This window comes from Dryas octopetala, chromosome 4, assembly GCF_963921425.1.
Source record: "Dryas octopetala chromosome 4, drDryOcto1.1, whole genome shotgun sequence".
Lineage (NCBI taxonomy): Eukaryota > Viridiplantae > Streptophyta > Magnoliopsida > Rosales > Rosaceae > Dryas > Dryas octopetala.
This window is the reverse complement of record NC_141369.1, coordinates 6469127-6492699: the sequence shown is the minus strand read 5'-3', so window position 1 is coordinate 6492699 and position 23573 is coordinate 6469127. Positions and strand designations below refer to the sequence as shown.

General features: G+C 35.6%; 1 protein-coding gene and 2 pseudogenes across 4 annotated transcripts; all 3 read right to left on the bottom strand.

Moving 5' to 3' along the window:
• On the bottom strand, positions 1 to 1309 carry LOC147286363 (receptor-like protein kinase FERONIA pseudogene; annotated as a pseudogene).
• A 1577-nt stretch (positions 1310 to 2886) lies between these two features.
• Positions 2887 to 5278, bottom strand: LOC147286362 (receptor-like protein kinase FERONIA pseudogene; annotated as a pseudogene).
• A 4004-nt stretch (positions 5279 to 9282) lies between these two features.
• Positions 9283 to 23573, bottom strand: LOC147286361 (P-loop containing nucleoside triphosphate hydrolases superfamily protein). 4 transcript variants are annotated; one of them, XM_086240450.1, is made up of 16 exons: positions 23540 to 23573; positions 23088 to 23296; positions 22393 to 22776; positions 21628 to 21806; positions 21349 to 21543; positions 20159 to 20335; positions 19094 to 19482; positions 15953 to 16133; positions 14815 to 14937; positions 14618 to 14734; positions 14349 to 14453; positions 12935 to 13075; positions 12762 to 12827; positions 10431 to 10586; positions 9786 to 9867; positions 9283 to 9659 (listed from the first exon to the last, which is right to left on the bottom strand). In XM_086240450.1, exons 2-16 carry the CDS (start codon positions 23263 to 23265, stop codon positions 9607 to 9609), a joined length of 2526 nt encoding a protein of 841 aa, XP_086096576.1. In that variant the 5' UTR covers positions 23266 to 23296; positions 23540 to 23573; the 3' UTR covers positions 9283 to 9606. The 4 variants fall into 4 exon arrangements, with proteins under 4 accessions (XP_086096576.1, XP_086096572.1, XP_086096575.1 ...); XM_086240446.1 differs by having other exon boundaries at positions 23436 to 23568; XM_086240449.1 differs by lacking the exon at positions 23540 to 23573 and adding an exon at positions 23436 to 23519 and having other exon boundaries at positions 23088 to 23289.

Sequence of the window (23573 nt, the reverse complement as noted above, 5' to 3'; positions counted from 1 at the left end):
TGTTCAAAAATAAGTTAATAATGAAACTAACAAAAGAAACGAAACTAGTACAATGACAGGTCCAAATAGGCCAGAAACCAGTATGAGACCAAAGGCAAGAAAAACGGAGGCCCAAATACATATAAGAGAATCTACATGTACCCATTTGGATGAAGACCAATAGACCCATTTGAATCTAGCCCAAACACTTGTAAGAGAATGTGATTGATTCCAGAAAATGATATTCCTTGGAAGGTATAGTGATCGTGATCGGGAGGATTAAGGTTGGTGGTGTCTGCACTCTCCTGCAGCTCCAGTGCAGACTCAAGTTCCAGCTGCACTTCACCCATTGTGGGCCTTTGGGCTGCTGTAAGGCGAACACATCTATGGATGATCTCCATATATTTTGTCAAACAATCTGGAGCTATTTTGCCAATTAGAAATGGATCCATCATATCAGGCCCAAAAGTCTCGCCTCCATTGATGCCTGTTCTTATGTCTCTTGAAAAGGATTTGGCACACAAAACTTCCAGTAACACCATTCCAAATGAAAACACATCAGATTTGTCCGTAAGTTTTTCATAAAGTATATACTCTGGATCAAGATACCCATATGTACCCGTTAACCTCGATTCCACTCTGATTACTGCGTTTGACAAAGCAGGGGGACCCATCTTGCACAACCCCAAGTCTGAAAGCTTAGCATCGAAGCTTTCGTTCAATAGAATGTTGGAGCATCTAACGTCTCGATGGATGATAGCATGCTTAACCCCTGCGTGGAGGTAGTGTATTGCACGCGCCACCCCTATACAGATATTCAGTCTCTGCTTCCATGACAACGGATGCTTTCCAGCCTCGAAGAGGCTAGCAGAGAGGCTGCCATTGGGCGTGTAGTTGTAAACAAGGAAATACTCTTCTTTTTCTTGGCAGAAGCCGATGAGAGAGATAAGGTTGGGGTGGCGCAGCTGACAGAGTAGCGGCACCTCCGCCTTGAATGTACGCATTCCCTCTTTTGAATCTCCAAAAAAACGCTTGATTGCAACGAGTGTGGTCCCATCGTTGATATACCCTTTATACACTGGGCCAAAGTCACCGCGGCCAATAAATGAGCTATCACTGAAACATTGAGTTGCTGCTCTCATCTCATCCAGTGAAAAGCGACGGCATAGTTGTTCTGGAAAGGACCAATTTTGATGATGTTTTTTCTTCCTTGGAGATAAGAAGAAACATGAGATAGACTGTGGAGTAAACCCCATAATCCTGTTTTGATTGATTGCTTTCGGCCTTTTACCCGCGACTATGCTATTGTATTTGCTGCCTGCCATCAAGTAAATATACGTAAGATGATGATGAACAAGGGGCAGCCCAAGCCCAAAACTCAAGTCTTCATAGTCAACCCTTTTTGCTTTATTATCACGCACGCGTTGCCTAACTTTCGTCTTAGATACTCAAACTCACCAACCTTGCCTAAGTTGTTTTATGATCTTGCAGACAAATAAGTTGTAATTAATTAAAGGGTTTATTTCATATTTAGTACATAAATTTTGATCCTTATCTTAATGTGGTACTTAAATTTTTATTTATCTCAATTGAGTACTTAAATTTTTATTTTGTGTCTAATAGGTACTAAAATGAATTTCTGTTATAGGGGCAATAAAGTCAAAGTATATTTTAATTATTTTTTTTATATGCTTAAAATTATTTAAAAAGAAAACAACAAACAAAAAAAATAAAAAAATTATAATTAAAATATAAATTTTTTGAAGTGACTATATTGCCCTTAACTTTTGTTGACAATTTTAACAGAAATTCATTTTGGTACCTATTAGACACAAAATAAAAGTTTAGGTACTCAATTGGGACAAATAAAAATTTAGGTACCACATTAAGACAATAGTCAAAGTTTATGTACTAAATATGAAAAAAAACCCTTAATTAAAAATCTATATAATAAAACAAAACGATTTTTAAATTCTAAAATTTATCTATGGGTCCGAATGACTGAGATCGTTTCGGCTTAAATCCAATGATCATTTATCTATTTCCCAAATTTCTTTCCCTCCATGAGAATTAGTTTGCTGCTTCTCTCCTTAATTAATTTTCCGTTAATTTCTCTTCTTAATTAATTTTCTCTTAATTTCATATATTCAATTTTTTTTTAGTCTTTCATTTGGGTTGAACAACTATGTTTGTTTGTTTATATTTGTGATTTGAAAATAGAAATAGAAGAAGTCTCTTAAATGGATTACGCTTGCCAAAATATCAGTTTTTACGCAATAGAAAGAGCCATTTCACATTTGCAGAAGCGAGTGTGGAGAGGCTAGTCTATATAATAAAACTAAACAGTTTTTAAATCCTAAAATTTATCTCCGGGTCCGAATGACTGAGATCGTTTCGGCTTAAATCCAATAGTCAGTTATTTATTTCCCAAATTCACTTTCCCACCCATGAGAATTGGTTTACCGCCTATCTCTCCTTAATTAATTTTTCATTAATTCTTTATCCTTAATTTTACATATTCAATTTTTTTTTTTTTTGGGTCTTTCATTTGGGTAGAATTAGGTTTGTTTGTATTTGTAATTTGATAATAGAAATAGGAAAAACCTATTAAACGAATTACGCTTGCCAAAATATCGGTGTTTGCGCAATAGAAAAAGCCACTTCACACTCGCGGGAAAAGACTAGTAATATACATTAAACTAACAAATTATCCATAACCTATAATATTAAAGCATTCAAATTTGTTTTTTTTTTTTTGGTCATGTGAAAGTACATCCACTGATCCACCAAAAGCCTAGAGGCAAAGCGCAATTGCTTCCTTTGTTAGTGGGCTTTTGAAGTATAGGCAAAAGGTTTTGGTAGAAAAAAAGAAGTATAGGCAAAAGGTTAATTAAGATTTGAATTAAAAAAGAAAAAAATTTACAACGGCAAATCGAAATTTTGATATCGGTGTTCATTTTCATGTTCAACCTTATATGACCCTTCATTACAATCTTACCCTCAACGTCACAACTCAAAACGTACCTCAACAAAAATATTGACATCTATTGTGACATCATTGAAGTCACGGCTTATTACAGCAGCTAGAGGCTCATTTGGTATGGTCAACGAAATACACCTCTTCTCACAGCAAAGGGCAACAGTTGGTGATTCTTGGGGTTAAGGAGCTTTCTAAGTTTGAAAGAGAGGAGGACTAGCTAGCTATTTGGATGAAGATCGACAGAGCCATTTGAATCCAGATCAAGAGACACACTTGAATGTACCAGCGGCGCATACAATTCTGAGAGAGTGTGATTGATTTCAGAAAATGATATCCCTTGGAAGGTATAGTGATCGGCAGGATTAAGGTTGGTGGTGTCTGCGGTCTCCTGCAGGTCCAGTGCAGACTCAAGTACCACCTGCACTTCACCCATTGTGGGCCTTTCAGCTCCACTATATCGAATGCATCTCTGGATGATCTCCATATATTTTGTCAAACAATCTGGAGCTATTTTTCCCATCAGGAATGGATCCATCCTATCAGGTAAAATAATGTCGTCCCCATCCATGCGCATGATTGAACAAGATTTGGCCAACAACACTTGCAATAACACGATTCCAAACGAGAACACATCAGATTTTTCAGTAAGTTGGTTAGAAATCACATACTCTGGATCAATATACGCCATTGTACCCATCACCCTCGAGTTTACTCTGATTAATGCGTGTGACAGAGTAGGAGGACCCATCTTGGACAGCCCCAAGCCTGAAAGCTTAGCCTCCAACTTTTCGTCCAATAGAATGATGGAGCACTTCACGTCTCGATGGATGATAACATGCTTAACCCCTGCGTGGAGGTAGTGTATTGCACGCGCCACCCCAATACAGATATTCAGTCTCTGCTTCCACGACAACGGATCATGTTCTTCACTCCTCCTGAAAAGCCAATCATGGAGGGTAGCATTAGGCATGTAGTTGTAAACAAGGATAGACTCTCCTTTTTCTTCGCAGAATCCGACGAGAGAGATTAGGTTGGGGTGGCGCAGCTGACAGAGTAGCTGCACCTCCGCCCTGAACTCACGATTTGAATGTCCAGAACTGCGCTTGATTGCAACGAGTGTGGCCCCATCGTTGATATACCCTTTATACACTGAGCCAAAGACACTGCGACCAATAAATGAGCTATCACTGAAACATTGAGTTGCTGCTCTCATCTCATCCAGTGAAAAGCGACGGCATAGTTGTTCTGGAAAGGCCCAATTTTGGTGTTTTTTATGTTTTTTCTTCCTTGGAGAGAAGAAACGCGAGACAGACATAATTAGTGATCGTTGCTGTTGTTTTCCAACTTCCAATTATCCAGACTTAGAGGATATCAAGATGAGCATCGGCACAGCCCAAAAGTCATCTTGCCCAAAAAAAAAGAGAGAAAACCGCGTATAATAATTGAAGGGCCACATCCACACCAATTCCACGCACACCACATTGGACCCTTCCCACCTTCACAGTGATCGTATACTGAAAAGCAAGTTACGAATTTTTTTAATGAAATACCCACTGACAGCTGTTTCTCAATTTTTTTTCTTTTTAATTTCCTTTGAATGAAACTAAAACCATTTTAAATTAGCATGGATATAAATTATAATTTTAAAGTTGGTTATACAAATTACAAGGTAGTGGTTTTGTAGGTAGATATATGAGAAAGAAAGAAAATCTGTGTAAATCTTTGTTGTGCTATCTGTAATTAGGGATCAAGTCGCATAGCAAGCATGGCAGAGTTTGTAGTAGCCTTTGTTGTTGACAAGCTCGGCGACCTGCTGGTTGAAAAAGTCACGGTTGCCATCTCGTCGTTGCATAGCATAAATGGGGTGAAGAAACAAGCCGAGCAGATCCGAGTCGAATTAAGGCAGATGCAATGTTTTCTGAAAGATGCAGACAAGAGGCAAGACGAAGATGATAGCCTTCGGAATTGGGTTTTTAAATTATCTATTAAAGATTATCTTTACAAAAAAATCAACTCAATCGGAAATCTTTTAGTTATATAACTATTATCGAATAAATGAACGGTTTGGTCAAGAAACCACTCTTTAGATACAAATTGTCCATTTATTACATTTCTTCGATAACAGTTATATAATCAAATGATTTTCGATTGAGTTGATTTTTTTTACAAAAATGATCTTTAATAGGTGATCTAAAAAATGAACGGTTCTGATCCTAAGCCTGCACTTCCGAACAAACATTTTTAAGGGGTCGGATGTATATGGAGGGTGTCCTTGGCTTTTTATCACTAATATCCCTTGAACTGTTACCCTACCATCAATGTGATCCTCAAACTTAGTGAGGGTTCATATGTACTAGGAGTTCAATTGAGATTTCTTACCGAGGTTCTACTTGCAACCTCCACGATTCCTTGTTTTTGCATGCTTCATGCATCTTTGAACAATCCACATTCTTAATCTCCTTTTTGTTTTTTAATCAGGAAGGAGGCATACAAACTCACAAACTCTTTCAACAAAGTGCAAAAAAATACCACTAAACCATTTGGTTGTTGGTGCACATGGTTTAAATTGGCCTTTTCATGAGTAGGACGACTGAAAATTGAGAGGTCAGAAACCTAAAACTGTCCTTCAACACTGCTTATGGCTGCACACAAGGACCAAAGATTTAGGACAGTCGAGGCAAAATATAGCTAGCTGAGCCCCAATAATAGCCTGAAATACTGAATAGCGACAGTATGTTGCCCTATACAAGCCTACATGCTCACTAGGGGTGGGCACGGTCCAGTACAGTCCAGTGCTCACCCCAAACTGTAAATTGGACTGTATAATTAATCCAGTCCAGTCCAGTACTATAGAACTGAATTTTTTGGCTCAGAACTGGACCGAACTGAACTGGAACAGTTCCAGTTCAGTCCAGTTTACTGTTTCAGACTGGGCTCACTATTTGGGCCTTAGCCCAATTAAATTTTTGGGCCAAAAAAATTTTAAAACATGTTTTTTTTAACATAGCCTTTGATGGCTGGCCTGCTTGTCAAATATCCAGTCCGGTAAGCATTTAGCCATTTACATTGTCAGCATATTTGATGAATACAAATCAATGAATCATTATAGATCAACAAACATTTACATTGTCAGCAACTCAGCATATCTGATAAATAAAAACCAAGTGCAAGTGCAAGTCTGTAACTAACTTACTATAACCAACTTACTAATTTATCCAAGTCTATAACAAAAGCAAGTCTGTAACTAACTTACTATAACTAACTTACTAATTTATCCAAGTGCAAGTAATTAAAAATTAAAAACCAACCAAAGCTAAAAAAATACAAATTACAAACCAAATACAAATTACAAACCAACCTAATACAAATTACAAACTTACAAAGTACAAACCAATCAAAAACAAATTAAGTTACATAACTAAAAATAATACAAATTAAAATATCCTAGTCAATCATCAACCTGCCACCAACCAAATTAACCAATTGTCTTCAAATAACTCCTGTCAACAACCAATTGTCATCAAACACTATAAATAAATAACTAAGCAACTAAAAAAATAGAATTCAACTTCACAAATTAAAGTTTTTGAACAATTTAACACTATAGTGATGGTGATGGTGAAGAGGCAGAGGCAGTGGAGGAGAGGTTACTAGAGGTGCCATGTGATTGGGGGTCCATCTCTCCTAACAATTTAACATACATATTCACAATCAAAATTATCAAACCAAACAAAATTATCAGTAAATCAGTAAGTTTCCCAGCAAGTTTCAACATTCCCAACAAATTTCAATTTTCCCAACAAATTTCAATTTTCCCAAACAATAAGTAAATCACAATTATCAAACCCAAAATCAAGTAAATCAGTAAATTACAATTATCAAATCCAAAATCTAGTAAATCAGAAAATCAAACCCGAAATCCCCAAATCAAACCCTAAACCTAACCCAAAGTCAAACCCTAAATCTAACCCAAAATCTAACCCGAGATACTAGATATGAGAGATGAGAAATGAGTGATGAGAGAACTTACCCACGGGGCGACGGCGACGGACGAACCCGAGAGGGGACGGCGACGGACTGGTCGCGAGAGGAAGATCGCCACGGCCTGGTCGCGAGAGGAAGATCTCCACGGCGACGGCGACGGCGACGGCGAAGGGAAGAGAAGACCGTGACGGCGTGACTGCGTGAGGAAGACCACGACGGCGAGAGGAAGATCGCGACTGCGGTCTGCGTGATTGCGGGCTGCGGCGTGAGGTCTGCGGGCTGCGGGCTGCGGCGTGAGGTCTGCGGGCTGCGGGCTGCTGTGAGCTGTCTGAAGTCTGAGTCGCCGAGTCGCCGAGTCGGCGTGAGGTCTGGAGTCTGGACTGCGGGCTCGGGCTGCGGCGTGAGGGCTGAGGGTTTCAGACTTTCAGACTTTGATAAATGATAATTTTGAAACTTTGACTTGTTTACTTGTTTAATGTTTACTGTTTAGTAAAACTGAATAGTGACTTTTGACTTTTAATGTTTGTTTAATGTTTGTTTGTTTGATGTTTGTAATTAAATGTTTGATGGTTTTTTTGTTTAATCTTTGTTTGTTTAGTGTTTACTTGTTTAATGTTTGTCTGTATGAGTTTTGTAATTAAATTAGGGTTTTAATTTTTAAAACACTTAAGTCACTTAAACACTTGTAATTAAATTGGGGTTTTAATTTTCATTGGGGTTTCAATTGTGGTTCTATAGTTATACTTATATAGTTAATTAGTTATATAAGTTATATATGTATAGAGTAATTAATATAATTTAGGGTACATGGTTATAGTTGACTATGAGTCTAATTGGGGTTTCAATTGGGTATATAGTTATATATGTTATATACTTATATACTTATTACTTATATATAATATATGCATAGAGTAATTAACTAATTAATATATTTTAGAGTATATAGTTATAATTTTATTAGGGTATAGGGTTATAGACTTATAGTTGACTATGAGTCTAATTGGGGTTTCATTGGGGTTTCAATTGGGTTTATATACTTATATAATTATATATGTTATATACTTATTACTTATATATAATATATGTATAGAGTAATTAACTAATTAATATAGTTTAGAGTATATGGTTATAATGTATTAGGATATAGGGTTATAGTTGACTATGAGTCTAATTGGGGTTTCAATTGGGTATATAGTTATATATGTTATATACTTATTACTTATATATAATATATGCATAGAGTAATTAACTAATTAATATATTTTAGGGTATATAGTTATAATTTTATTAGGGTATAGGGTTATAGACTTATAGTTGACTATGAGTCTAATTGGGGTTTCATTGGGGTTTCAATTGGGTTTATATACTTATATAATTATATATGTTATATACTTATATACTTATTACTTATATATAATATATGTATAGAGTAATTAACTAATTAATATAATTTAGGGTATATGGTTATAATGTATTAGGATATAGGGTTATATTTGACTATGAGTCTAATTGGGGTTTCAATTGGGTATATAGTTATATATGTTATATACTTATATACTTATTACTTATATATAATAATATAATATATGTATAGAGTAATTAACTAATTAATATAGTTTAGGGTATATAGTTATAATTGTATTAGGGTATAGGGTTATAGACTTATAGTTGACTATGAGTCTAATTGGTGTTTCATTGGGATTTCAATTGGGTTTATATGCTTATATAGTTATTAGTTATATATGTTATATACTTATTGGGTTTATATGCTTATATGTTATATAACTATATACTATACCATAGAACTATAATAATTTTAGTATATAGGATTTAGTGTATATATAAAGAATATATTAATTGTATTATAAAAGGTGTTACTAAAATTATATACTAAAACATTATTATATATATATAATATAGGCCATAGGGTTATATAAAATATATTTTAGAGTCTAAAATATAGCTAGGTTAATATTAATTTTATTATCTAAAATGTGTAAAATGTGTGTAAACATGTTTGTAAAAATGTGTATAAAAATATTTAAAAAGTGTATAAAATTGTATAAAAATTAAATATGTATAAAAATTAAAAATATATATTAATTATCCGGTCCAGTCCAGTTCTGTGAAGTGCAAAACTGGACCGGAATTGGATTGGACCGGTCCAGTTCGGTCCCGGTGTTGACCAGTTTTGGTCAAAGCGGTTTTTTACGGTTTTTTTTCCCCCGGTTCAGTCCGGTCCACCCAGTTCCCGGTTTAAATGCCCACCCCTAATGCTCACACTGCACGAATTCAACGTTAAGGATGTCGTTCATTCAGAGCTCAAAAACCCAACAAAATAGAGAATTTTTGTTTTACATAAAGCCATCATTTACTTTTGAGGCTCAATTGTTCTTAAAACTCTATAAAGAGTAGAACTTCAAAATTATAGCAAATGCTATGGTTTAAGCTCAATGACTACAGAATTCAAAAATAAATTTCAATGACTAACACAAAATGTGGCTTAGAGCTGGATGACCACATTAGAGAAACAATTTTCATAGGAGAAAAAAAAAAAAAAAAAAAAAAGACATCGACATGACAACTTAGAAATTTTACATGCTATAATGACATTACTTTGTTAAATTTATATTTTTAAGGCCGGAACCAATTAGTAATTCAACTCATTCTCCCCCTTTTAGCTGTTTCTTTCGCTTTCTTCGCTGATCTCTCAAACCTGCAAGGAATAACAATATCAAGAACGATGCATCCCTCCTCTATAAATAAATCATACAAATCAACACCCTCCTCCAACCAGAAATAAGCATGCACAAAAAGAGAAGAAAAGGGAACGAAAGTGTACGTTTTTTCTCCTCTTTTCTTTTCCTCCTCAAATTCTCCATATTTCTTCGTTTTTGTGCCATCTCTTTCACATTTATGTGCACCTGTCAGTGAGAGAGAGAGAGAGAGAGAGAGAGAGAGAGAGAGAGAGAGAGGAGTCAAATACCAGAACTTGGAGAGAAGGAAATAAAATGAGAAACAATGAAAAATAGCCCAACTCGCACGAGCTTGTTATTTACACAGATAGAGATTTCTTAAATAGAAAGTAAATTGCTGTAGTTTTCATATATTGATTTCATCATGGCTTTCTCATGCACCAGCTGCTAATTTATAGTAATTATACATTACCATGCATCTGTTCAATTATGATAGCATCTAAACATACCTATACTTTTACTTTCTGCAAAGTCTACGGAAAAAGAATATTTGAATCTTTTGAAGACTTGAAAAAGAAGATAAATTTAATTTCAAATTAAATCATATACAGTAGTTTCAATCATTTAACAAAAAAAAAAAAAAATCAGTATCTGGACATCATGCAATCATCTCATATGAGGCACTAGTACTACTTTTGTGCCCACAGTTTCAGACAAGAAATAAATTATGAAATTGTGCAGTAAAACTTTGGCCATATGGAAAAGGAACAGACTATGGCTCTAGACATTACCTCATGCCCACCACTCCGTAGTGCCTGGAGTGGTTCCACACAATCCTGGCCAATAACTACCAATTTACTTTTGTTAAGTCCTGAATTGCTGCTATCACCTAGTTTTTGCTTGGCCAATTCTTCAAATTGATGTTGCAAGAGGGGGGTAATACCAGCCTGAAAAAAATATTAAAAAACAAATATGGATGTGTGTCATGCATGATGTGATTAGAGGGGCATATAACAGACATAGCAATGCTGGAACCCTTAATAAAGTTACACTTGCATCACAATTGGAAAATTGAAATACCCCTTAGTGAGATCACATTCATAGAATCATATTATTTTGATACTGACAATCAACCATAAGTTCTATTACAACTCCTCTCCAAAACCCCAAGAAGGGGGGAAACTACTTATTAAGGAATGTTAGGTTACAAACAAAAGCAAATAAGCAGCCAAGAAAAAAAAAAGATTGTGCAACATAGTTCTACAACAAAAGGCTAAACAGAAACATGCTACAGAGCACCCAACTTGCCATAAGGTTTAGATTCTTTACAAGAGCATGAGACCAATAAAAAATTTTAAAATGTGATAGTCCTAATATAATTACCTACTACGAGTTATCAAAAAGAAAAAAATCAGTTGAATGGTATTGCTAGCAGAGAAAGACAACATAAACCTCAGCTATAGCCTTAGACCCTTTTGGTTTCCCCTGTAATTAGACATTTACTATACATGACATTCCTTACTTTAGAAATTAAAATATATTAGGCACATTTCACCCTATAAATACACATGATTATGCATATATATATATATATATATATATATATATATATATATGAAAAAGTGGACTTAGCCCAAGTGGTGAGGGAGGGTGGGACAATCTAATAGGTTGAACAGTTCAAGGACCATTTGGCATTAACTATGATGCATAATGGAATTATAATTGAGAAATTACACTGAATAACCCATTTTGATGTCCCTCCTATTTATTTAACCCTATTTCTGAGATCTTTACTTTTCTAACCCTTTTTTGACTTGAAAAGTCTATTATTATACCCTTGATATAAATATTCCTACCATAGGCAAAAATCTATCATTTCTGCATCTGGTCAAGATGATCTGGATCTGGGTTTTTTTGATGAACAAGATGAACTGACTACAGCCACTTTAGATGGTGCTGCAGCCATTCCTGAGGGGTATTTTTGTCCAAAAATGGCCAAAGGGTTATGAAATGTAAGAGTTTTCCCGCCAAAGTCAATAAAGTAAGTCCCTCATTAAAACGGGTTAAAATATAAAATTGCCCATTATTCTTTTCTTGGTAAATCAAGTAAACAGAACATGATACATAACCAAGGACAATTTGGGAACAGGACTAGGATATGATTTTGAGAAGACATTTAGTGTTGTAACTCAGTCTTTCTAATCTTTGTTTCTTCAATTATATTGATCATCCTTGAATCACAACATGATACTTAACCTTTAGAAGGAAGGAAGCTAGGAAGCATGGATAGGGACACGGGTACGGGGACACGACACGCGGATACAGAAAAGTTCCAAAAACTAGGACACAACACGGCTCCGAAATAATATATATATATATATTTATGCTAAAAAAATTCAAATAACAATTCTAAATATCCAAAAGAGCAATGCTTGGGTCCTCATGTTTGAGGACTAACCTTGTCCTCATGGCCAATCAAATGAACCCATGATGGGGTCCACGATCCCAACTCTTTTTTCTATCTCATAGTGGAGCTCATTTAATTGGCCATGAGAACAAGGTTGGTCCTCAAACATGAGGACCCAAGCATTGTTCTATCCAAAATACACAACATAAAACATGTTCTTTCTTCTCCTTTTTCTCTTCTTCTCTTCTTCATTCTCCCCTTCCTCTCTCTCTTTCTATCCAGACAGTAAAACAAACCCTAGCGGCACAAACACTAATCTGTATTAAGATTTGTAGTTTTTAATTTGACCAATATTTTTTAAAATTATATGCAGTTTTGGCCTCTATTTGGACTGTTCCAATGAAAGGAAACAGAATATTTGATGAAAGGGCAGAGGAGGTGGATCTTATTTGGGACAGTATAGGCATCATCATCTAAGCAGTTCAATTCTTGTAAAGCTCTAGCAGTCGGCTATGGTTAGATGAAATTCTGATCTATCTTTGTAACTCATCTTTCTTTCAAGATAAAAGGTTTTGTTTCCTATCAAAAATAAAATGATATTACAAAAATATAAAGAATGCATAAGCATGAAAATTCCTTTTTCAGAGATTAAAATAAATAAACTAGCAGCTTCTAGAAAAAGAATTTCAAGTGAATAAGATTGTAAGATGGTTACCCCTGTCAAATAACGATTTGAAAATGATTTCGGTTGTAAAGGACGTGAAAGCAACATCTTGAGCTCCTGTTATTCCAAACAAATATAGATCAAAACTTTAGACTATGCATATCAGCCAATCATGAGATCAACTTGAGCATTAAGAAAAAAAGAATATCCATATATTAAGCAACCTGCTGCAACTTCTTTAAATTCGTGGAGCTGGCTTTCTTTTGCTTATGATTTTTCACTATTTCCTCCTCACTGTCATCGTTGTCCACAACCAATTCAACCAATTCCGCATTTCTTTCAAACCAGCTTTTCTTTGCTTTCTCCTGGAAAAGAAAAGCAAACTCAAAACATAGTACAAAGAATGCAAGATTACAATAAAGAAATTGAAACATACTTTGGCTGATTATGAGAAATTTTATAAGAGAAAAGAATGGTGAATTAACATGAGCAGGTAATAATATGCATGTCCTCTATAAGAGAAGACAGAAAATATCTAGATCAAGTATAACTGAAGAAAAAAAATTATGTTGAATAGTATGAAAAATCATGATTAGATTTAACAGAGAAGGTAAAGGACAAAAAGGAACAAAATTTAGGAGTACATCAAGAACCTCTAATTCAGAAACAAAAAACAATATGCATATAGCAAACTATCTTGTGAAAACAATATGTATGTAGCAAACTATCTTGTGAAAGGAAACTAGTTTTATTTATCAACTTTTTGAAAAATACAACAATGCGGACAAGAAGTCCACATCAGAAATACAGCAACAATGACAGACATACAGAATAAATGACACAGAACATTACATCTAGAAACACATATCAAGCAAGCTCTAAATATAAAACAACAATAGAATGATACCGGTTCAAAAGCTTGTATGAGAATCAGGACTTTCTGCCATCAACACAACCAATGTACAAGAACTAAAACTTGAGCAAACTTAAGTCTGAGCCCACAAAGTTCAATTTGGGAGACGATAGGTGCACTAGGACTGTTAGGACTGTAAAATTAATCCATGGCCCTATGGGCTGGCACACCACATCCCAATTTTTTGGGATGATACATCGACCCAGCCCAATGGCATACACAAGCAGGGCCAACCCCTATAGAGACTTGGGCCTAGGCCACAGTGCCGCAGCCAGGCCCAGATATCTCAAGGCCTAGCTCGAGGCTTTATATAATTAATATATATCTTATAAGTTTATATTATTATTTACATTACATGATTAGTTTTTTAAACTAAAGAAGTATTGATTAGTCATAATTTTAAGTTAGATTTATTAAATTATAAACTATAATTAAATTCTTAATAAAAAAAACTGTATACAAAGTCAGATCAAAGCTTGGTCAATTCGAGGCCCAGCGGTAGGGCCCATTTAATCCTTTGGACTAGAGGTTAGGCATCAGCCTAGCTTTTCCCTATCTAGGTTGGGCAAGCTCAGCCCAAATAGGGAGTCATGCCTTATTGGGGTTCAGTTGGTTGGGCATTTTTTTTTTTTTTTGGGAGAGGTTGGGCATAGACATAAAGAAGCTTAAACCAAGCTGCCCCACCACTAGAATTGCACTGTAAGAATCTAAATCGACATAAATACCTGGGAATCCTTCCGCTGAATCTTGTCTATTTGACGTGCAAGAGATAATCGTTTCATGACCTCAGGCATGTATGAGTTCTCAATAGGAAATCGCTGAAAACTTTCCTAGGTACAGAAGCAAGATAACATATTAAGGATAAATTGTGGACAGAACTGAACATATTAAGTCCTTCAGTTGATATTAAGCTCAATATTCAAACCCCTATTTAGAACTGAATTTTTCCTTCATGAACAATTCAAAAAGAAAGCCTTCTTTTCAAGAGTGCTACCTTAGAAAATGATTTGCACAATGAAGCAAATTTGGAAGTCTCATTGGGTGTAATTAGTGCAATGCTGCACCCGTCAGCAGAAGCTCTAGCAGTTCTACCACATCTGTGAACATAAGCCTAGGAAAAAGAATAAAACACATTCAGTCAGAATATGTAAGGACTTCAAATAACATGGTGACAAGCATCCAAATGTATACTTCTGCTTGATGTGGAAGCTGGTAGTGAACAACAGTTCTAACACCAGGAATATCCAAGCCTCTAGCTGCAGCATCACTAGCCACAAGTTTACCATGTTCATTTCCCCGAAAGTGATCAATTGCCTGGATTCAGCACAAATGAAGAGGGGAAAGATGTTAACAAGATACAAAAATTAAAAATAAAATAAAAATCATACATAAATACAACCAAACATTGACAAAAGTACATATGATGAGAAAATCAAGACGATGGAAGCTGTGGTTGAAATCTTTTTATCTTGTAATCTTTCTTCCTTAAAGGAGTCATAAAAGTAAAAAATAAAAATTCAACCCATAAATTTGAACTTGAATGCATTTTATTTATTCATTAGTGGTAGGTAACCCACTCCCCCTATAAACCATCCAAGCAAATAACCATGGATCTGGAATATACTTTTGAGACTAACATAATTAAATAGAAAATTATGTCTGCATCTCCCTGGGACCGCAAGCACAATACATAAATAAGGTCACCGAGTAGCAATATTATCTACAAAGATTTTCAATTATATTCTCATTACCAAGTGGTAACAGTTAACTAGGATTTGTGTATCAATGGTTAATCATCAGAAAAGAAAAAGGAAAAGAGCAGCAGATCTGTCCCAAAGCCAATGTCCATCAAGCTCAAAAAACACATCCAGGCCAACAGTTTCAAGCTCAGCAGTGACAGAAATCAGACTGAACTGGTGGCCAAGTCATGTTTGGCTGAGCCCAGATTATACACATTTCAGACCGAACTCTACAGCAAATGCTTGCTAAAATTATTAAAAAGAAAAATTTAACATCTTTGCCCTTCCATAGTAAACTCCATTGGCATCATATTTTAAAAAAAAAAACAAAAAATCAGAATTTGTCTCATCATATTATTAATACACTTACTCCCCTCAGCTCCACCACATTTTCTTCCTTAAATAACCATACAATTCTTGAATGCTAAACAATTCATTTCAATCATTTGCATTAGCCAAATTTTACACTTGAAATCATAAATGGTTGAGGCTCATATTTTAGAGTGAAAATTTAATTATATCTACTGTTTTTCCACAAGTAAATGCTGTCACAACCTTGTTTGACTTAATTGGAAAAATGGAAAGCAAACCTTCAAGCGAGCTCGCTGATGCATCTGAGAGTGAAGTGTGCAAACATTCATGCCAAGAATTCGCAAGAGTGATGATATATGCCGCAAAGCTGCAACTGACGTACAGAACACAATTGTGCGACCTTGTCCATGCACACTCAAAATATAATACAAATAGGCATCTTTGTCTTCTTCCGTGCATCTGCAAACCAAAAATTATTAAGTACCATTCCACTGAAAAAGTCATACACTAAAATCAGAAAGATGTATAATGATATGACTAAACAACATTATAGTACAAGTTTCTGAAAGATTCATACAAGATGACCCCAATTTATATTTTGACTTAAAAAGTCTTTAATGGGTTGGTTTCAGTAAAATAAAAAATGCAGATAAGTTTAACTTAAGGCAGAAAAATTGATCCAAATCATCCCCGTTTAACAATAAGATATGAAAGTACAGAAGTCCAATTAAAAACATAATAAAACACACACACACACACTCATTATCCTGTTGAAACTTTGATAGCTAAAAAAAATGTTAGTAAGCTATTGGCCATAATTTAGCATGAAGAATACATATATCTTGAGAATAATTAAAACCAAAAGAATAATGGGGAGGGAAGAAGACTAGAAATGCGACCTATGTACCAAGTGAGATGGTGCCAATCCTATCGTGTTTGCATCACAATATAACTTTAGTTGGTAAGATGTGAACCAAAGACCTATCTCAAATATTACCACCTAAGTTGGGGTGAATGGTTAAATAAAAACGATACATAATAATACAAGACCATCTCCAACTCCATATATTCATCTACTTAAAAACAATATTTGGCGAATTTCAACCACATAATAAGATGCATAAATAATGGCATAAATTTCAAAGCTTTAACGAAAAATTCCACTTGAACCGCATAGTAAAAGCCAACACATACCAACACTGTGCAATAAGATGCAATATACTAAATATTCAAAGATTCTTCATCACCAGTCAAATATTAGCTCCAAAAATGAAGGAAAAAACAAAATCAAATATACCATGATAAAATAAGTCCAAAACACTTTTAATTCCTCAGAAACAGAAAAAATATAAATAATTCATTGACTTTGTAATAAATATGAACTGAGACAACTCCTAAACGTTCACAATCTCCAACCCTATCCTTTTTTTAGAGGAAAGAGACTTCTTAATCAAAAAAGAAATTGTACAATGTTGACGGAAACACGTCCTCTAAAAGAAAACACGAAAGCCCACAACTGTCCTCTATCTACAACAAGACAACTGCATTAATATCCAAGATTTCAACAGAATACATTAAGAAACATCAGATTTCCAATCTGAAATAAAAAAAAATAAAATAAAAAATTGCAGAAAATGAACTCTTCCTAAACTCGGAAGTCAGAGAGGCCCCAAAAGATGACAAGAAACAAACCCCCTTTCCTACAATTAATTCACCTCCTCACCTCCTCACCCCCTCACATCCTCAAATATCTGCTTATTCCTTTCTAGTAAAACAACTTAAATAATAGGCATCGCTGCACATCTTCCCAGCACCAAACCCCTCTTTCTTCCTCCAAAGAAGTTACGCTTCTCGCAATATAAGGCTTCACATGTAGCTGGAATCACCCAGCACAGATTGGCCTCCCTGAATAAGCTAACCAAAGAGTCAATGCTATCAGGAAATGTGGAGATAGATCATCTGCACTCCCCGCATCTTTCTTACATATCAGACACCAATGTGTAGGTAGACAAAAAGGTCTTCTCTTTTAAACCAGATCACAAGTATTAACTTTCCCATGAGCAATTATCCAATCTAACACTCTTACCTTTGGAATGAGGATCTAACAATTGCACACAGAATAGAATCTTTTAATAGAAGATTTCAATACTAAAAGTTATTATGTAACTGAGAGCATAAGAAAATGTTCCTTATTTTATAGCTAATAGGAAAATACTAAAAGCATAGGCATCATAGCATGCCAAGAGCAGATTGAAAGTACAAAGCACTGGCTTTCTGATATCCAATATTTTGTTATCAGGTCCTCTCCTAGCAAAATAAGGAGACACCCTTCCAAGGTCTGCATTAGAAGAAACAGCACTTGGTGTCTTCTGAGGACCTGTTTACTACTTCAAGCTATTGTGTACTTCAGTGAACGGAAATTCTCCTTCTTTTATAAACAAAGGAAAGTATGAATAGTGTTGCCATCATAGCGAGCCAAGAGCTGATTGAGAGTACAAAGCACTGGCTTTCTGAGATGCCATTGTTTGTTATCAGGTCCTCTCCTAGCAACAAAAAGGAGACCCTTCCGAGGTCTGCATTAGAGGAAGCAGCACTCGGTGTCTTCTGAGGACCTGTTTTTAAAGCTACTGTGTAATTCAGTGTGAGAAAATTTTCCTTATTTTATAAACAATGGGAAAATATGAATAGTGTTGACATCATAGCGAGCCAAGAGCACATTGAAAGTATAGAGCACTGGCTTTCTGAGATGGCATTTTTGTTATCAGGTCCTCTTTTAGCCAAAAGAGGAGACACCCTTCCGAGGTTTGCATTAACAGAAACAACACTCCGTGTCTTGTGAGGACCTCTATACTGCTTCAAGCTATTATGTAACTCAGTGTAAGAAAATATAAATAGTGTCAGCATCATAGCGAGCCAAGAGCAGATTGAAAGTTCAAAGCACTGGCTTTCTGAGATGCAATTGTTTGTTATTAGGTCCTCCTAGAAAAGAAAAAAAAAAAAAAAAAGGAGACAACCTTCCGAGGTCTGCATTAGAGGAAACAGCACTCAGTGTCTTCTGAGGACCTCTTTACTACTTAAAGCTATTGTGTAATTTATTGTAAGAAAATTTTCCTAATGTTATAAACAATAGGAAAATTTTCCCAAGTTAAAACCAACTCCTCCTCCTTATCTTCAAAGAGGCCCTTATTCCACTCCAAGCAAACACAACACAAAAGAGCCAAAACAGCACATCTCCAAAGAGTAATCACTTTCTTAGCCCCTATGCCCAATAAAGAGTAATCACTTTCACATAATTCAATGGAGAAGCTAAACTTCAAGACATTATACTCTAAAATGATAAAGTTGGTAAAGTGAACTGAATTCTCATGAAAAAGAGTTCCAGATGCCAGATAATAGAAGAAAAGATGAAGGGCACATACTCAATAAATGACTCCTCAAGCTTATTAGCCAAAATGGATTCATTTGTCAGATCAATGATGGCGACATTGGCTCTCATCCCTGCTCGCTCTGATAGAGTTTCTATAGAATTCAGCCCATCGGACATTGATTGCTTCGATTTTAGTGAACTACGCTTTAGCTTCGTACGGAAATCAGCAGAGAGTGCTAGAGTAGCAGAAAAAACAAAAGTTTGTCTTTTCTTCCTCTGGAAGCTGGACATCGTAACAGAATTTTGTGCATTTTCAGAATGGAATTCAGTTGAACCATTCCTCACAGGAAGCATGTCAATTATCGACTGCAATTCATGGAAATGTCCCTTTTCTATCATTCGATCTGCCTCATCCAGCACAAAGAAAGACAATGAATGTAACTGCAAAGGCATAAAATAGGAGTCAAAAAAAATTTTTTATCTATAACACATGTTCATGCAGCTCACTCACGGAACCTTAAAACAAACGCTGCCAATAATAATAGTCACTAAAGTTCTACTGGATGTGAAAATAAGCATTGCACGACACTATTCCTGTGACTAAGATCACCACATCTCTTCCTATGTTGGGCCACTGACCAGGCTAGAATGGGGACAGCCCTCTGCCAATGAAGGAAACTACATACATACACATAAGCATACATATATGACATCACATGTTAGTTTAGCATGGTGAAACAAATGACACAGAGTTAAAGGTTGTACAGGCTCTGATAGAGTTAATTATTCTACTCAGATTTTTCCAGTTGTCTAATTATGTCTCTTCCACATTTTTATACTCAAAATTACAAGAAAATTAACAGCTCTTGGTAGCAGGAATTAGACCTGACCAACTGCAGAATACAAACAGTACACACATGCAAACAAATCTAACTAACAAAAAAAAAAAAATCCTCGTGCAAAAACAAGAAATATGGATACAAACAGCGCACTGCACAATAGCAAATATTCAGAAAGCAAAGATATGGGATTGTATCAAAACAGGGGGGGAAAAAGAAAATGGAAAATCAGACACAATCAGTCTCCAGTTAACCAATGTACATATATTACTACTGACCTCAACTAGATGCTTTTCTCCCCCAGACATAAGTTCCCATAATCTCCCTGGAGTTCCAACAATAATCTCAGGTCTTGCTTTTAGAAGTCTCTCCTGCTTTTCTGTTGACATCCCGCCAACTATTGGAACCACTCTAATATCTGTATCCTTGGCGACTGCCTTAAGATGATCAGAGACCTGGATGAGCAAGTGGCTGGTCAAAGGAAAAATGAAAATCCCCACATGCAGATTCTGAATTGATCAAGTGGTTCACACAAAGTCTAAAACCCATATGTTCCACTTATTCAAAAGCAATTCCACCATTTATGTTGAGAAACAATATGACAAGGGATGAGCAACTGTTGCTTAACAAAAAATTCAAAAATAGAAATGGGAAAAATTTTCACAATCTTTTGACCAACTCTCCTGGTCCTGGTAATATAAGTACCCAAAATCCTAACAATTACTGCAGCAAAAATTTACATTTTGTAAAAGATAATATGAAAATAATTGAAACCATGCAGGAAAAACAAGAGAGCAATATTTCGTTTTGGGGAGTAAGGCTCTTAGATGCCATTTTTCTTATGAAACCTAACCAAGAAACGACTAAATACAGCATGCAGTCTCCTCAAGAAGTTTTAGTAGATCTCTATCCCCCATGTCTTTTTTTTTCGGTCTGCAATCCCCACATGTCATTTCTGTCGACTGTAGTTTATAAGGTTAGCCTTTGAGCTTTCCACAAGAATATCTTCGGCAAAATAAAGCCTAAAATATTTCCTCACCACTCTATATGGTCTTGGAAAAATTTTGTATTGCTCAATGCAACAGTGGGAATATGTAGTAGGAACTGAAGCAGCGATAAACGTCACGGCGCTTTTTCCCGGCTGCGGATGCGCTTGTGTGTATTTTATACGTCCATTTTGAAATGATAAACTTGTTCACTATTAAAAAAAAGTACTAAGCTTTCAATTACAAAAATTGGAGTTTTCATAATTTTCTAAATTTAGAAATGAAAACCAAAGACTTATTTACAAAGAGTATTCAGAAAAGGCAATCGGTAATTTCCCATCTATCTTTTGATTACTTGTTACCAACCCATGGACTCAAACATGACAAGAGCTCCACTAGCGCACATCAAGCAATCCTGTCATTTCATGCACTCATGCAAAATGAGAATTACATGAAGAGAAGCAACTGACAATGTATATTACCTGATTTGCAAGTTCTCTAGTAGGAGTAATAATAAGGGCTCGTAAAAGGCCTTTTGGAGCATACTTTTCTGCTTCCTCCCCCTTTTCTTCATCCATCTTCACAGATTTTTCTCTTTCCTCTAACAAGCGTTGTAAAATGGGCAAACCAAAAGCTAGTGTTTTCCCAGACCCAGTTTCCGCAGCACCAACAACGTCCTTCCATATAAACCAATTACAATGACCATCAAGCTTAATATAATCATCACCTGTCAAAGAGCTTATACAATAACCTTAACCAACCTTCCCTTGGTGAGCAGCAGCAGGAATACAAGCTTTCTGTATAGGCGTTGGTTCCTTGAACCTAAGCCTGTATATCGATTTCATAATCAGATGATGGAGTCTCAACTCATTCCATGCATAATATTCAGCTTCATCAAAAAGCTCTTCTTCCATCTCATCCTTGCCATTGCTATTGTCATCTAGAATCACATGCACCGCAGAAAGTGATAAGTTTAAAAAATAAACTAAACATGTACATCATTTTTAAATATATGGAGGGGGGGGGGGGGGGAAGAAAATTGTGAAGAACCAGAAATCGCTCGTGCATTAAAAAATTAGCACATGATGATGGACATGTACCCAAGTCTGTCTTACCAAGCTAATGGCGCTGCACAACCCAATCAGGCTAACCAAGACCAGAAATTAAGAAATCACACACACTAACATGTTTTATTGGTATTAGTATTTTTATTTTATAGGAAACAGAAGAAAAAAAATGTATATCGAGAATATGTGTTATATGGTTAACATAGTCAGCATAAACAAACAAGCAACTGCAGATCAAATTATAACTTAATAAGTTAACAAACAACCATAAAGGACATGCTCCAAGATCATAAGTATTAGGTTGAGTTCATCATCATCAAGCCAATTAACTTGAAGAAATTAACAAATCATTGGGGTGCCTAGTGCTAAAAGTGTAACAAACTGCGCAACACCAATACAGAAAATAAAACAAAACAAACCAGCATTGAAAAATCCCACAAGTAAAAATACAACACTAACCAACTGTGGATTCCTCATTTTTCTGAGTTTTCTTGGCCTTCTTCTTTTTCTTTTTCTTTTTATTTTTAAAACTCGCATCCTCATCCTTGTCTTTTTCTTCAACCTCATTTCCACCATTTCCATCAACATCCTCATTTTTCTGAGATTCCTCTGGCTTCTTTTTGTTTTTCCTCTTTTTAGTCATCTCATTCTCATCCTTGTCCAACCTCTCTTCACCATTAGCCTCAACCCCATCACCAGCACTGCCATCAACTTGGTCGTGCTTCCGTTTCTTGGACTTTTTACTTTGCTTAGACTTTTCCTTCCTGTCCCCATTTTTTACTTCTGGCTCGGGAATGTCTAAACCATACGCAGCCTCGTCAATCTCTTCGAGCAAAAGAAAACCTGTGTTCATCGATATTAACATTAACAAACTTTGCTTCCTTTCTAAACAGAAAGCATGTAATTTCATCACTAGAAATGTTTATTAACTAGAACTAAACTTTATTAAACATTCGAAGCTTTAACAACTAATTAAATTAAACCCGAATGAGTAACCAAACAGAAAAACCACATTTTGTCAACAAGTACAACAATTGTTCATTGACTGACCATTCGCTCTACTTCCAGTTTTTGCTCTCTGAATTGAGAAGAAAAAAAAAAGGAGCAAATAAAATCAATAAAATTCGGGTTTAGAGTTTAGGGTTTATACGCACCTCCTTCGAGGTCGTTGTCGCCAACGACATGAGTGAAGGCATCGTCATTGGAGAGAGATGGGTTCCATGAGAGGGAATCGAATTTCTCGAGCTCTGCATGTTGTTGTTGGATTTGTTTCTTCTTGGCTTTCCTCTTCGATCCACGCGAGGGAGACGGTAGCAGCGGCGGAGCCACCATTGTAATCTGGGGTTTAAGCTAAACCTCCAAACTCCAAAAATAAAATAAACAAAATAAATAATTCGGTGGAGAAAGTCACGGATGAATAACTAACAAGAAGAAGAAGAAGAAGAAGAAACAAAAAGAAACATTTGAAAAAAAAAAAAAAAAAAAACTGATTCAGTTTTAACCTTAAAAGAGCGGCAGAAGAGAAGAAGAAGAAGAGGACTGTTCACGCAGAGCAGTGCAGGTTTTATCTTAGTAGTAGGTCATTTCACTAATTAGAATAACTTACCTATCACTCGGATACCACCTGGAACCCCAAGGCA